Raw genomic sequence first — 17,152 nt, 5'->3', positions numbered from 1 at the left:
ATATGCTAGTTGAACGTAGAAATGGAATTAGTAAAAGCCAATAATTGTTATATGCCTTATTTGTTGTATAGTTTGTAATTCCAGTTCAATTGATGAAAGTAGCCCTGAAATGAATGTTGTATAATGTTATGTTTATGATAGTGATTTAAAATGGTCCTCATTTTCAGGTTTGAATGAGAACATATTCCGCTAAGATGATTCTTTCAATAAAGTGTATTATTATATTACTTGTGTATGTCTTACATATGATAAAAAAAGACAATGTAATATGTTTTGGCGCAGATATGAGTTTAATATACTATACAGATAAAGTGTTTTATCACAGAAAATTCCAGAGAATTTTAGAAAAATACCACTGGTCACTAAAACGTGTAACTCATTCACAGTAAAAGGGATTTTTATTCTGATTTCAGATTATCAATCCTTACAGAATAAGGAACACTCAATATGCTCTAAGTTTTTCCTCTATCGTCATTAGAAAGTTGTATAAATGTTTTTTGACTGATTACAATTTGATGTGGTACTATTGTATGTCAGAATATGAAAGGGCTGTTTCTCAGCTTTTAAAATATGTATCATGTTTTCATAAATGGTTTGACAGCAAATTCATTTTATTTGAGGTCATGGTCCATTAAACATTTTAACATTCCGCCGGGCAGGAAAAGGCTAATCTACACCTGTTGTTTACGAAGCATGTGACAAATGTAACCAACGTAAACTGTTGTTTTGAGAATGAAATTTCAACCACAGGATTGTCATCAAGGTAACCAATTTTCAACATAGACAACCCTTGTATAAAATATTGAATTTCTACCTTTGAAACATCAAATCTTCAACATTATATCCACTATCCGACAAATAACAATAGGCTGGGCAGCCCATCCTACTGGAGAATTGGTCTATCTACAGTTATCCCTTTGGTCTTCCATCCAGGGTTTTAACCAAGCCCTGCTTAGCTTTATTTGTCACTGACTATTACCAACGCGTTATAGTGAGAATAATTGAGATCTCCACTTAGGTTAACAAATTATACCGTATGTTGGATTCACGTCTCCAATTTAACCAAAAATAAAATAGGTAAAAAATAGGATTAAGCCAGTGGCTCAGATGGAACTATCCAAGCAGTAGACATCTCCTTTAAAATGTTGATATTTGGTTGCGTTGTCAACCAAACACAATTCAACATTACTTTTATAAATCAAGTAAATAGCCTTAACTTAAGGCTATCTTACAAACTAATGTAACAGTATTTATTCAACCTTAAAATGAGTAACACATCCATGGCCAAATTGAGGTTACTGTAACTATAAATGTAATCATCGAAAGCGTGCATGCTTAAGATCGCAGGTCTGTGGAGATTTTCACAATTTATATAATAAATCTGCCCAGAATCTCAAATGACATTACTTTTAATGTAATCTCAACCGCTACCCAGGTCATTTGGTTGTGCTATGAGATAAAGCAGTGATAACACATTAAGTTGAATAAATAAACAAAATATCTGACATTGTTTTCCCATTTTGAACTTTAGGTGACCACTAAACCAAAATTCAGACATTGTTTTTCCATTAGAATTTGGCTGTGCTTTTAGATGTTGAAAGCATAGTGATAACACATTTGGAATCCAACAAACATTTGCCTGCTTTTTTGAGTGGGTGAATATGTTGTAATCTCATTGATTAATGTCTCAACCAAATCTTACTCAATTGTCCATGTTGAAATGACGTACTGTGCCCAGTGGGATATGCTTGAGAGACTGGAGGTGGGGGTATTCTATTGACCAAAGCCTGGTTTACCAGAGCCTTTTAAATGTAAAATTGTTAGATAAAAGTCAAATTGTTGGCATCAGACAATAAAACAATACCAATTGTTGTACTAAAACAGATAAATATATAGTCACCATCTGTGTAGATGTGTTAGTTTAACGCCACAATTCTAGAGTGTTTCAGCCCAATAGCAGCCATGCTAGTTCGTAACAGAATACGCTACATTGCCATAGCCTCTCTCAAAATTCATAGACTGCTATGGATGCCAGGACTGACAGTCCATGAACATAAAGTATTAAATGCAATTTTAGATTTTGGGTTATGATAGGCCAGGGTACAACTAAACAGAATAGTGCTAGGCTTATAGAGGCCGTTTATATTCTGAATGCCAAATCAGCATATTATATCAATTATGTTAGCTTTGCACGGATATGATGCATTGTAAAAAAACAAACATCACATGGGAAACCAGGCCCAGGGTGTTAACCTGTTGACCACTTTACGAGTTTTGTATCAACGATAAACTGAAATCTATTATTCAACCACTTTTACACACTTAAAAGCTTCTGTATTCCAGTCCAATAAAATAATTCCAATAATCACATAAGCAAAAAACAAAACATTGTAAACATTTTGTTGAACTCTTTAAGGCTTGACAACAGAGTATAAGACTGTTAAAAAATATATATATTATCTGCAAGGGAAGATATTTTTTTGAATTTATACAGACGAGTCACACTACGATCAGAGCCTAATTATCTATTCCTTCTAACCACTTAATCAACCTTACTAACTTCTCAGCATTTAAACTCAACTACTAAACTCAGATCAACCCCATGATCGGCCCCATGTGCTCATTGCGTCGCCTTGCCTTCTGATGTGGAATTTTCATTAAAAAGCATTTCACTAATGCTTTAGCCATTGCCTATTAGATCGTTTAAAATCTGCAGGATAACCGTGGGGTTGGGGTTAGGCGACAAATAATTTCAGAACTAGAATGTTCCATTGTTGTCCTGCAGGTAGTAGTGCAGTTCATTATTTTAAAAAATCACTACCAAACATACACATTTAACACACTGAATTGGCAAATCACTGTCCTAACTGACAAAATGCTTTCCAAATTCTGAACAATTACATTTGGCCAAAAAGGTTGGACAATTCAATAAAATGTTACATATTTACAATTACACATATTTTATTCACAAGATAACAAAATAAACGCCAGTCACTTTTTGAAGTACAATATATGCAATTTGAAGTAAGATAACTGAACTAAGTTTAAAACCATTTTGTGATGCAGGACATTGGAAATGTAACATTTTGGTTTGATGTTATAAATGACCAATTGTAATGAATAATGTCTAATCTTCTTTGAGGAAAATTAAGATTAACTGAATTGAGAGTAAAAAATAAACACAAATTAAGCAAGTTTATTGTCATTCGAACAATCACAAAACAATCAAATCTTTGGATCATGAAAATATATTAATTAAGTAAAGTAGTGACATTTCTTTGAGAGTAGAGCAAAGCTCAAAGATTTGTCCATGGAAAAAATACATTTCAGTACCTTTGCTTGTATGGCTCACTTAAGGCCAAATCAGTCTATCATACCATTTGTATAATCCCTAGATTTTGCAAAGGCGACTAATGTTGAATAAAACTTGGATCAGAACAGGTCGATACAAAAGTTAAAATGAATTGGCCGATAGTTTTACTGTTTTTAGTACTGTACATCTTCAATGCCCATTGGACCGTTAAATGAAGTTGCGCTTTCAATTCTTTGTATTATACTCTTGAGACCAGCAGAGGAGGACATAGATCCTTATTTTTGGTTTATCAGCACACAGTGCTGTGTCTACAACATGAGCCTATGAGGATTTGGTTAGTGTAAGCGCATTCCTCAAAATACCCCACCAAAAGTACAAACTGTTATTGGCTGACCAGCAAGCCGATTAACACTTTAAAACTAATATCTGAGACACAAAGAGAAGCCTTTCAAAGTACACTAAATTCCTGCGGCAAAAATCAGAAACGGGGAAAAGCATTGTCTAATTTGACGAGGAATTTGTGGACAAAGTGGGATTGCCAAATCTGTGCAGAGAACTCAGATGAAAAGAAAACATAGGTGAAAAAAGCTATTGTTAATCCAGTTCCCGTGGAGACTGGCTACTTCACTAGGTTTATCGTGCAAGTCATTCCCTAGTCCCACAGAACATGAAGTATGGAACGACTAATTACAGGTGAGCGGAACAAGTTCAAACATTGCAAAACCTAACAAAATGGCTGTATGCCCTTCACTCATGCAACGGTCTTCTGACCTCAGAGAGAGTGTGGGGCAATGCCAAATGACTGAAGTCTGAATACAGGACTTGAAAGGATGAACACTGTAATCATTAGGGGACTAAAGTGTGACAGAGGGTGCTCTAAGCTTTTGCAATGAGGGACTTACATGGGTCAATGAGTGCAACTTTAACAAATGGGACCCAGATGCATTCACTATAAACCAAAGGCTCATGCCTTTGAGCATTAGCTCCCAAGTAGTTCTGTTATGGTGACCGTATTACCGCCACACGGGCGGTCACGAGTCATGACCGCAGTCAGATTCCACGTGACCATTTAGTCACGGTAACTAGGCTTCTCCAAGCTCTGATGCTGCTGATGGTCATTAGTAGCCTACCAAACTTGCTAACTGTCTGGTAATCAGCACTCTACTGTCCCTCTAATCACTCTGACATAAATGCTAATGTAATCAAAAATCAAATCAAACTTCATGAGAGCCCATGAGCTCATGTTGCACAACATTTCTTTAGGCTATGCAATTGCGTAAGAAAACAATTGATGGCCTCTATTAAAAAAAAAAAGAGGATCCCATCAGCTTTCTATAGGCTAGGCCTAATAGATTTATTTCTCAACTTTCCCAATATTAAGCACATTGCTTCGCTTTTCAACAGGAGTATAGCCTACCTGGCCCACATGAAAATGAACCATGTGAAAAGAGTCCTCCAGTCGCCATTTATGTGCATAGATGACATGTATTTCTTTCCCCTGCCCCTGTTCCGAGACAGGTGCATGATAATGGTCCATTCTAAATCAAAACAAATTCACATATTATTTAGTCTACGTAAAGACTAAATCAAGAACAGTCTGATGGGGTGATAATATTAGCCTATCACTTGTGAATGATGCCCAGTGTGTGCAGTAAGGCAAGAAAGTGCACCTGCCTTCTTGTTATTTTTGTACTTATTCAAATCAGTCGCACACCTCATGTAGCCTAGTCCATAAGCCTATATGTTTTGATAAGGTTTGTATCACAACTAAAGTGGTCAAATAACTTCTTAAAATTAAGCACATTAAATCTGCTTTACAACCGGTGTAGAGCCTAACTGGCATACATAGGCAGCGCGTGAGTTTCAAGTTTGGGGAAGATAATTTTCACCATAAAAATGCACCTTTATAATAAAGCATTACGTGCATAAATCGCATTTGTGGTCACATTTGAGAACAGTGATTTCCCGCTAATGGATTGCATTTTGGAACATTCACGATTATAGCCTACTGCAGTGTGTGCATTGCTGCGCTTATAATGTGAAGCAGTAGCCTAACAAAATTTTAATCTGTTGCAAAAAACGTTCTGATCTGTTGCATCAGGCTCATTGCTTTTAAAAGGTTTATTGATGCGAGTGGTTGTATTACTGTCCCAGAGTATGTTTGGAATATTTATTTCTCGCACAGAATGACAAGTTGACCAATAGAATAGGTCAACTTTTGTACTATGGGGGATAGTAGATTGACATAGGCTAGTGCTTTTGCTGGCTGACGAATAGTAAATGTGGACAGTTCTAACATCTTCAATATGCACCTAGTAATTTGATAAGAGGGAACCGCGCAGTTGCGTCCCCGATGTGTCCGTCTTCACTTCGGGGCTGAGATGCCTGTGAGATGGACCTGATCACGTGACGGGCATTGGCTAATAAGAATTGAGATATCTGAGAGAGCCATGTTAGTGAGGTGCTAATAGCATTTAAATTATTATATTCAGCCAAAGGACACAACTGCCACTCTGGCCGCAGTTTAGGGGTCATTTAACGTCACATAAGGGGGATGCCGCTGGGAAATCCGAGGCCTGGTGAGAATATTATCAAGTGCTTGTCAAATTATGAATGAGAGACTGATGAAGTGTGTGCAGCCTGCACAAGAAACAAAGCAGAGCTCATAGATGACGACTTTTTGCAGCCTTAGAATGTATAAAAAAAACATCTAAAGTTGCAGAAATAACTAAATTAAGCATTTAGGAGGACCGGTTTCTTTATTAACCGCTCAACACAGAATAGCCTCATGTGCGCACTCCCTCAAATCGTTTGGAGAAAATATCCTTTCTATTTTATTCAGCCATGTTCAATTGTATTCTTCATACTATAAAATAATGCCACAGAATTCTAAGCAACTCGTCTGCTACATGAACTAGTGTTGCCCACAGCCATATGGCATAGCCAGATCAAGGCCTAACATAAGGACAATTCAGAGTATGCTATACATTTTCTTCATATCATGTTTCTTTAGACCCGTCTAAAATAAATAATGGATTTATTGTGATGGTGTAGGCTATATTAAGTGTATTTATTAGAGTTGTGATTAAATGTAGATGTTCCAAAAGGTCTGCATCAGTGGCTTGAAGGCTATGCGTGGAAGCCAGGAGATGCTAAACGTGTTTATGTTAAATAACTGTAAATTACTGTGAGACGGCAGTTATTTGCTTGACACGCCACGGCTGACAACATTTCATGACCGCCACAGCATTTGGGCTCAGGTTTGTTTTGGTTCAGAAAGGGAGAAGAGGCGGTTTGAACAGAAGGGTCAGCAGAAGACAGACACGACAGAAAACGTAGGGAGGAATAATGGGGGTTGGAGATACAAAATCATGGGAAAGTTTGGTGGGGTTACTAAGCGGTCTTCTTGACCACGTGAATGAAGTAGCAGGGGGCCTGGCTCTGGCCGGGGGTGTAGGTCTTGAAGTCGCCGTAGACACTGTGCTCACACTTCCCGTGGAAGGCTCCCATCAGGATCTCTTTAAAGTTGTCAATACGGTGAGGGTAATAGGACAGGCGGAATTTGCTGCGGGAACACAGACACAAGGCATAAAATGGGGGATCACGCTTACAACACTCCTAGCCAACAACCCTCCTCTCCTGATGGGAAATAATAAGGAACCTTGGCCATGAGGTGTTAATACATGTGGGTCCATGCTAATAGTCCAAATTCAGTTTTCATACACAGCACTGACAATACATAGTCCAAATCCTGGTATGAAAATGACTTTCCCCTTTCAAAACTTAAGTAAAATGAAATGTAGACAAAGAAATGAAAAAGCTTACATGAACTTTTGAATTAAACTACCTCTTAAAACTGACTTGTGGCTTTTCTTAAAGCCAACAAGTGTAATGTATTATGGCCTATTAAAAATGGATGCATAATTCATAGTGTGTCATATTTTTGTGGCAATTTTTCAACTAACTCAAAATGGATTACAGTAACCCATGAGAATACAAAGACATTATAAGGCACAAATACACTGAGCAAAAATATAAAGTGTTGGTCCCATGTTTCATGAGCTGAAATAAAAGATCCCCGAAATTTTCCACACTTACAAAAATCGTATTTATCTAATATTGTGCACAATTTTGTTTACATCCCTGTTGCCAAGATAATCAATCCACCTACCAGGTGTGGCATATCAAAAAGCTGATTAAAGAGCATGATCAGTACACAGGTGCACCTTGTGCTGGGGACAATAAATGGTAACTAAAATATGCAGTTGTCACACAACAATGCCACAGATGGCTCAAGTTGAGGGAGTGTGCAATTGGCATGCTGACTGCAGGAATGTCCACCAGAGCTGTTGCCAGATAATTTAAATGTTAATTTCTCTACCATAAGCCGCCTCCAACATTGTTTTAGAGAATTTGGCAGTACGTCCAACCGGCCTCACAACAGCAGACCATGTGTAACCACACCAGCCCAGGACCTCCACAACCGGCTTCTTCACCTGCGGGATCATCTGAGACCAGCCACCCGGAGAGCTGAGGAGTATTTCTGTCTGTAATAAAGCCCTTTTGTGGGGAAAAACTCATTCTGATTGGCTGTGCCTGGCTCCCCAGTGAGTGGGCCTTGCTCCCATATGGGTGGGCCGATGGCCTCCCAGGCCCACCCATGGCTGCGCCCCTGCCGAGTCATGTGAAATCCATAGATTAGGGCCCAATTAATTTATTTAAATTGACTGGTTTCCTTATGAACTGTACCTCAGTAAAATCATTGAAATTGTTCCATGTTGCGTTTATATTTTTGTTCAGTATATATTGCCACCTTTGCACGATTTAGTATTTCTTATAAAATAAGTTGAAAATAAAAAATATAACTTTTGTTCACACGTGTAATTGTTTTATTTACAACTGCACAGGACCAAGAACAAAAAAATCTAAAACGAAATTAAGATTTTACACTTTACAATATTATGGATTTGGTTGGAGGCAAGTAATCTAATTTACTGTGTCATTTATCTCACGTGGTAAATTGCAGGTGCCTACTGGGTAAAAAATAGCTATTCAACATGTTTTGAAAAGAGAAAACAGAACGTGCTCCATTGCACTCCATTGTAAAGTGTAAGGGTGTCAATATATTTCACCGTATCTGTATGTGCTTATGACAAGTTTTACAATGCATTATGACTACATCATAATGCTACTGATGTAAGTAGCTGTACCTGAGTTCGGGGGAACTCTGTGGGCCCTCTGGCACCTGTACGGTGTAGTCCAGGGTGATCATGTGAGGCTTGTTGTCAACCCACAGCACAGAGGTGGTGATGTCCTGAGTAAGATCACTCTGAAACATGACGCACGGGCACACACACACACACCACGGCGGTTAGTCACCAAACAGTATGGATAAGGACACGCATACAGCATAATACCGAGGCATGGATGCACACACTAGCATGTAAGAGAACTCATTACTTTCTATTATAACTACAGTATATTGGTGTAAAATAGTACAGAAGACAACACATCTGTAACCCTTCAGTTGCCAATATAGGAGCATAAACAAATGTTATGTTGATAGTAGGTCCTACTGCTAACTAATTACGGAAAAATAAGGAAGCTGTTGCTATGGATCTACAAGACCTTGGGCGCCGACACTGGTACTTTTGCCATAAGTGGGTTGAATTTGCTTACCGACTGTTTACTTGGCCGTATTCATAGGCTGCACCTTACCAGACTTTAAGAATGAGTGAGTATCTATGAAAGCATGTGCATTCATTTTTAAGCAGGCCTAAGAAATAAAACCCTTGTAGACGCCAGTCTGCTTCTATCAGGGCATTGGGTTCAATGAAATCTGCATCGACTTTCCTGCACTCTGAAACTATTTCCATTGCAAAGACAATATCCGGCAGGCTTTAGGGAGATTTATGCCTAAAGCTCATCTGCTGGCCAGTTTTGGCAGGAATAGCCTCCCCATAAATTACTGTGTCCGAATGACTCTTCTTCCTCTACCACATAGACCAGTGGTTCTCAACCTACTTTAGGTTACTCAACTCCCAGTCACATTTTACCCGAAGTACCCCCTCATGTGCAACTGATGCAGAGGCATTTATGAGTCTTCAAGTACCTCCTGTGGATAGGCCAGGTAACCCCCAGGGGTACTACTATCACATGTTGAGAACCGCTGACATACCACTTTTTACGTTTTAAACCCAGACAGCTTCAGTTTCTTGCACAACATTTTAGTGAAAAAAATAAGTTAAATGTCTTTATGTTTTATATTTTCTTGACCAACAAGGCTTGGCATAAACTATGTTACAATCAGAATGGCAATGTGTACTAGTGATTGCGTGGTGCAATATCACTTTACCTTTAGGAACTATTTTGTTTATTTTGAAGGGAGTGAAAGTTCACAAATAGGGATACTAAATGGTCCTCTGTAGCTCAGCTGGTAGAGCACGGCGCTTGTAACGCCAGGGTAGTGGGTTCGATCCCCGGGACCACCCATACACAAAAATGTATGCACGCATGACTGTAAGTCGCTTTGGATAAAAGCGTCTGCTAAATGGCATATTATTATATTATTATTATTATAAAGCAGCACTATTCCAAGGGAATTATGTTATGATTATTATTGTTGTCCCTTGCCAGGCGGTCATTATACATATATGCAGTGAAATGTGTTGTTTTACAGCACTCAGTCATACAGCACTCCTGGAGCAAATTAGGGTTAAGTGCATTGCTCAAGGGCACATCAACAGATTTTTCACCTTGAAGGTGATACAGGCCATCCCCCTCAAAACAACAAATTAACAAAATAAAAGGGTGGGTAACTTGATAGAGAGATAAGATGGAAGAACGGATGGATGGTCAGGACAGACGGACAAATTAATACAATAGACAGATGGATTGAAATAGATGAATAGATATGCCAGCCACTGCTGATACTTATGGTATTATCTGCATGCAACGTTCCTCAATTTGTTTAGTACCTTGTAGTAGATGTTCTTGCCCTGGGGCGCTCTGCCCGTCTCCAGAATGTAGTCGTAGTTACGGTGGTCGATGATTAGGATGCCCCCTGGTTTCACCATGCTGGCGATGTTCTGCAGGGCTAACTTCTGATCACTCTGGTCCCCTGGGATAGACAAGCATCAATACATCTTAACCACAAACCAATCAATATACTGTTACTAGTAGTAACTTACTACCCAAAAAATGTATAATACATTTTATCTTTCAAGACACTCAAGGACATCTGACATTAAAAGTAGGTCTACATAAAATCAAGTGCAGTATATAAAATCATAAAACAAGTGCATCAATCAAAATTGCAATTTAAAATCAAAGGACAAGACAAAACAGGACAGATAAAGAGGGAGGGGTTGGGTACAGGATACAAACCCAGTTTATGGTAAGGGATTAGGTTTAAGGGGTAGGGTTGGAATAGGATATGGACCTGGTTTAGGGTAAGGGTTAGGGGACACACATAAGAAACTGGTAAGGCACAGAAGGAAGGGTAGACGGAGTCAATCATGGACCATAGGCTATAGGCTTTCTTGAATATATTTTTTTTTTTTTGGGGGGGGGGGGGGGGGGGGGGGGGTGTTTTTAAAATGAGATGACTGCGTGTCTGCATGTCGTATGTGTGGGGGGAGTGCATTACTTGTATACTGTTACTAGCACTTATACTGTTTCTAATACTGTTATAACAGCACTATCAATTAATACTTGCAATGTCAGATATCATCCCGGTCCTGCAAAGCTACACAAAGTGCAGGTTTTTGTTCCAGCCCAACACAGAGAAGGTCCAATAATAAAGTACCAAGAAACATACATCTTCAAAGAGTGCATAAATAAGTTACTTGTTAGTCCAAAATAAGTTATGCAATGACAATAGTGGCTGCCTGCCCCTCACTCACCTTTGAAGTCTGGCAAGTGAGCGAAGGAGTTTCCCAGGCAGATGACTGCATCAAACCCGTTCCCTGGCTTCTGCACATCTTCTGTTAACGTCAGCCAGTTGGCCTCTTCGATCACTGGAGGAGAGGAGGGTAAGGAAAAAGAGGAACAAAATTAAGAAATTACATTTAGGTGGATTTTATCCCTAACAAGAGGTCTAGAGTATTTTCTTTGACATCTTCCCTCCTAGTTTAATACCTATTAAGAAAGCTGAGGACTTGTGTTAGCTCTGCCTAAGCTTTAGCTCAGCGGCTAACAAATAGAGATGTTAACTGCTAACCGTTAATCAGTTAGCCCCCCAAAATAAATTTGACTGGTCATGCTTATCAGACTATAGGGTAAATTGCATAATTTTGTGGAGTTAAATTGGCGCGTGTATTTTCGTTAGTCATCATGCATCTTCTGAAACGACCACAGCATACAGAGCCTACGACCTGTCAGAGAGCATGAGTAGCTCCTCAAAAAGTCTGTAGGCTACTGGAGTGAAACCTGCTTTTGTAAGCCCAGTCATTGCGCAACAAATAACAATTCTAAATGCAATAGCGTGTTAAAACTTGTGACCATGATTAAAAGGAGCTATTTATATTTCTCAACTCGTAATTAAAGCGCACCTCCCATTCGGGTGTGTAGGCTATAGCCTGCCTAGCATTGACTATCAGCGTGTCACCCACCACTTTGCAATGTGATCTTGAGGTAGTATAATATTTTGATACCTGAATGTTATACTTTACTTCAAATAATGAGGCACGTCATTAGCCTTGGGAAAATCCACACGTAGAAACGTGTAGGCAATTATTTTATAAGAATTCCTCATGCCATCAACAGCATTTCTCTCCTGTTCTACTGGTTTACATATCAACTTTCTTTCGTTGTCCAGAAGCCAAAGGCACAAAACTAGTCATATTAGCAACCCATTATAGCGGTTGCTTTTAGATTCCCCCTCTTTCTAAGTTTCTAACAGAGATTTAAATCTCGGTCACAACTGCTCGCATTAGGTTTAGAACGGTGTTTCCCACAAATTGCATTTTGGCAAGTGTTTGAAAATTAAGTTTTATTAGCTGCTTCATTACAGGAGTTGCATGTTCAATAATAGGCTATAGCCTTGCTATTGTTGCATGTTTCCATTAAGCTCTTAATGACAAATGTCCGGTCCTTGTATGCATGCATAGTATCAGAAAGGAAGAGGCAAAGTGAGAGGTTTCACGCTCGACAAAATCTGTCCAAAATAAGCCCCTATTATTTTGGGCCTAAGCTTGTCGCCTGCCTTCCCGCCTTGGGCCGACTCCCATTGTTAGGGAGGAAACATAAGCATCTCATCATTATATACAGAGCTCTAATAGTATTTTCTGTTGGTCAAGTCATTTTACTGTTTGGAAAAATGTGTACCGTTTGTTGACCGGTTAATGAGGGTTAGTTAGTAAGCAAGAAAATGTACCGAAATGTGCATCCCTACTAACAAAGCATTGTTGCGCACAGGAGACCCAGGTTTGAATCTCAGTTAGACACACCCCCACTACTCACCCCATTGGTCAAAGGCACACTCTTTTCTTCTCTCCCACCTTTCCTTCAGGGCGTACTTGAGCATTTTGTCACTGGCGTCCACGCTCGTCATCTTGAATCCCTCCTCCACCAACATGATGGAGTCCACTCTGCAATAAACCAAAACCCATTGCTATTGGGTTTTGAACTGACTATAATGATTTGCTTATTTAACCTTCAAGGGGAACTTCAGGTGTACATTTGGCAGTAACAAAACCACATAGGCCTATATGAAGTGGGCTATCTTTGGGCTAAACTAAGCTAGCATCAGCTACCTAATCCTTAAATGGTCATAAGCCAAACTATCGTGCTTTTGTTGGGTGTGTCACTCATTCAGTGTGTTGCTAAGGTTACAAAGGTAAACAGTCTGGTTGACAAAAAAACACATTGCAAAGGATGACCAAAATGTATACGCCAATGCTCATACATTTTAGTGGACGGCGAACACGCTATAGAAACATTTGTGAATGGGGTGGACCTGTGGTCAAGCTTTTGCTGAGCTGGCAGTCCATAGTAGACAGTTGTGACAAAACAAAACAGCATTGGCAGTTAAAAATTAGTCACACTCACTGTATCATTGGTTGAGAAGAGGGATTCAGTACTCAGAGAGCAAGAGTATACAAGTAGATCCAATGACAAAACAACTAGATGGTTTGCTATGGTAGAACATTCCAAAAGCCCCAAATAGCCTATAGCGGGGGACACTCCTAAATAATCCAGTTCCACCAAGCATGTTTACTATGGGAGATACCAGGGCACAGTTGCGAGAGTGCGGCCAAACTCAAAAGGTCTACTACACTACTCTGGCCGGTATGTTCGTATAAACATGGGTTACTCCTTGGAAATGAGGATGATTCTACAACTGCCACACTGTTCGCTATGTGAATGAGGATGTGTGTTAGGACCATTACTCCAATTAGCTCAGAAGAAGAGTACACCAGATAGTGACTACTGTACAAACCAACTGGATATCAAGTGTGGCAATGGTACAATGATTAGGCTAACACATTATGTCTGGACTGAGCCAGTCAAAATCTTTTCCAATTCATCTACTTACTAATTTTGGATTTCAGAGGCCCCATGGTCAGTGCTACCGCAGTTGACGAGACATGTGAAAAGACATAATCAACTACTGGCTTGTTAAATTTGATGCAAGAGATGAAGTTATTTACTACATTGCACAATGGCAAACCGTTTTCTATACAATATACACAATCCTGACACTTATGTAGGCTTTCAATAATCTATGGCCTATTCAGAGAGGGGGACCACATCCCAACGGCGAGATAACCGAAAGCCGGATGAAAGAAGTTTACAACGTTTGGAAAAACATGTTGACGACTAGCAGCTTCCCAGATTATTTGACCTCCAAAAACAGAGATACACTATCTGTGTGGAGGAAAACCAGTCAAAACTCACCACTATCAGGCCAATATTAGTGCAAAGCACTGACTCACTTTTGCCCAGTACACACCCTTACAGAAGGTTTAGATGGGCTATTCCATGGACTTTTCCAACTTGATGTGCTGGATTTGGGCTATTCCAACCTGCAACTTCTACTTTTTTCAGGGGTGTGAGTAGCCCCATCTGCCCAGCCAATCTGAAAACAGCTCCACATTTTACTTCTGCATGAGTGAACATTTGGTATGCATGCCAAAACGTTGCACCTGCACCACTACAGAGGAGCAGTTAAGCATTGAAAAAGAGGTACAGCTAAAAGGAACTGCTAAAAGTAAAGTAACTGCAGTGCACGGCAACCTGCTGTTGCTTTTTTGGATAACTTTTACAGTCTTTTTAGGAGTGAGGTTTCATAACTTAAACGCACAGGTAGTTCCTCAATTTCTGTAGACTATGCCATAAATAGGGACCCATAATGAAAACCAACATCTCTTCACAGGTAGCAAGTTTATCCTTCCTATTTAACAATACACCAATTTATTATAATACATCAAGATTCAACACTGAGCAGATTATCTTAAGAAGGCCTACATTTCCGCAGATAAAATGTGCTTTATATTCGTTGAAGGCTGTTTTATCTAGCTAATACACACGATGCTTATTTTTCTGCAATGTAGGCTGCCACAAAAGCAGGTGGCAACTAATGGAATATTTCAGCAACTGCAATCAAGGCCTATCCAACGGCTAGACACTAAAGAGACGATGCAATAAGAACCACAAGTCAAAATGAAAGGTTGTTAAGGGCTCGATGTGTTATATGCTTATTATAGTGATGTTTGCAGTGGCCTACGAGGGCCAACAAGCTGTTGTGTACGGAGAAATGTACAGTTCAGAAATACTAGTTGTATCGGCAACATCGCCTACCCTGTGCCGCAGGCTACATCCAGTATCCTTTGCACATCGTGTCGTTTTAGCAGGGACACCACCCAGCTTTTGTATTCTTCCGTTCTACTCCGCGTGTCTCCGATGTACAGCTGCCACACTTTTGCTGCTTTTCCGTCGGCATACTGATCAGGAAGACCCACCGCAGCAACGCCGAGAGAACGCGTTCGAAAAACACTGTCGACCGACATTCTGTATCTTCAAGGATCACACTGACTTCTACTTTGTGCAGAAATATCAAATACTAGAATACTGTAATGTTTATGAATTTCTGAAAACAGTGAGGGATTTATTATATGTCTGATATCCGTATTTTTCTATCTAGCCTTTCTCGACGTAAGTCTTATGGGTGCTATTAGTATTTATACTAGCTAGAGATAAACTGGAAGCGAAACTTTAGGCCAATGAGACTCCTGTATACTCACGCCTTCTTTCTGATTGGACACGGCGTAGCCCTCACACCAACATTGAGGAGTTCTATTAATGTCCGGGCATGCTCCGGGTGTGGATGAAGCGGGTTAGCATTGATTGCATGCGATTTGGAACAGGGCTGCCACAGGGGCGTGAGCCAAGTGCCCCGTGACGTAGGTTAAGCAAATGGAGTAATGACCAGGATTCTCTATTTTCACATGCGAAAATTATTGCTTTTGATAAAAAGGCTTTATATGCCTTAGCAATGAAAACAAGTTTGAAAATGTGAAGATATATTTTATGGAAAATGTTATGTTTCTGAATGAAGCATCATGCTGCCTTGTTGATAACATGACTGAGAGCCTCAGATTACTGTTCGATTTGAGAAGGGCGCTCCTCCCTCACCGCTTTTGCACTTTCACGTTGCAGGCCATATCCCGGTGCACCGCGGCTCAGGTTAATAGAACTCCCTCAATCGTATGAGCTAATGAAACGTGTATCAAAATTCTCCGCCCTAAATCTAGTATTTCATCAGTTGCATGAAAGTAAAACAGATGTTGAGGCCTCTGAATGAAATGTATGGTTAATTTAAGTGAAACATTTTGAACGTAATTTATTTGTAGCCTATTATATTTATAAGCAATTAACAATACAATTGCAATCAAGAACTGATGCTACAAGTAGTTTTTTCAAAGTCCAACAATACACAAACTATGTAGGCCTAACCACTATCAAACGTTTTCAATTACACCATTTGTCTATTTGATGTGAGTTTTTTATTAGTCTGCAAAAATTTACAGCACAACATGGACTTGTTTATGGGGCAGGTTTTCTCTCCCCACCCAACTGCGTGTAGGAAAGTAGACACCTCCTATGCTGATTGGCCAGTAGACTTCAACACAGACCCTCCACCCTCTGGTTCAGGCAGATCCTGTACTACCCAGGCCAGGGTAGAATCACCAAGTACTATTTTTTTGCATTTTCTTACATTAAAGCCTTATTCTAAAAATGGATTAAATAAAACAATTTCATCAGCAATCTACACACAATACCTCAATGACAATGCGAAAACAGTTTACAATCTTTTGCAAATCTATTAAAAATAAAACACAGAAATACCTTATTTACATAAGTATTCAGACCCTTTGCTATGAAACTCGAAATTGAGCTCAGGTGCATCCTGTTTCCATTGATCATCCTTGAGATGTTTCTACAACTTGATTGGAGTCCACCTGTGGTAAATTCAATTGATTCGACATGATTTGGAAAGGCACACAACTGTCTATTTAAGGTCCCACAGTTGACAGTGCATGTCAGAGCAAAAACCAAGCCATGAGGTTGAAGGAATTGTCCGTAAAGCTCAGAGACAGGATTGTGTCGAGTAACAGATCTGGGGAAAGGTACCCAAAACATTCTGCAGCATTGAAGGTCCCCAAGAACAAAGTGGCCTCCATCACTCTTAAATGGAAGAAGTTTGGAACCACCAACTCTTCCTAGAGCTGGCTGCCCAGCCAAACTGAGCAATCGGGGGTGAAGGGCCTTGGTCAGGGAGGTGACCAAGAACCCAATGGTCATTCTGACAGAGCTCTAGTTCCTCTGTGGAGATGG

The 17,152-nt window shown here is 39.7% G+C and overlaps 1 protein-coding gene across 1 annotated transcript; it reads right to left on the bottom strand.

Moving 5' to 3' along the window:
* Positions 1-3,176: 3,176 nt before the first annotated feature.
* gnmt (glycine N-methyltransferase) lies at positions 3,177-15,512 on the bottom strand. Its single transcript, XM_084182297.1, has 6 exons — positions 15,116-15,512; positions 12,776-12,903; positions 11,218-11,331; positions 10,291-10,433; positions 8,524-8,642; positions 3,177-6,878 (listed from the first exon to the last, which is right to left on the bottom strand). The coding sequence occupies exons 1-6, from the start codon at positions 15,322-15,324 to the stop codon at positions 6,707-6,709; spliced, it is 885 nt and encodes a 294-aa protein (XP_084038423.1). The 5' UTR covers positions 15,325-15,512; the 3' UTR covers positions 3,177-6,706.
* Positions 15,513-17,152: the final 1,640 nt, after the last annotated feature.

Source organism: Coregonus lavaretus (assembly GCF_964263955.1).
Source record: "Coregonus lavaretus genome assembly, chromosome: 18".
NCBI lineage: Eukaryota > Metazoa > Chordata > Actinopteri > Salmoniformes > Salmonidae > Coregonus > Coregonus lavaretus.
The sequence above is the reverse complement of the archived record's forward strand: the minus strand, read 5'-3'. Positions and strand labels throughout refer to the sequence as shown.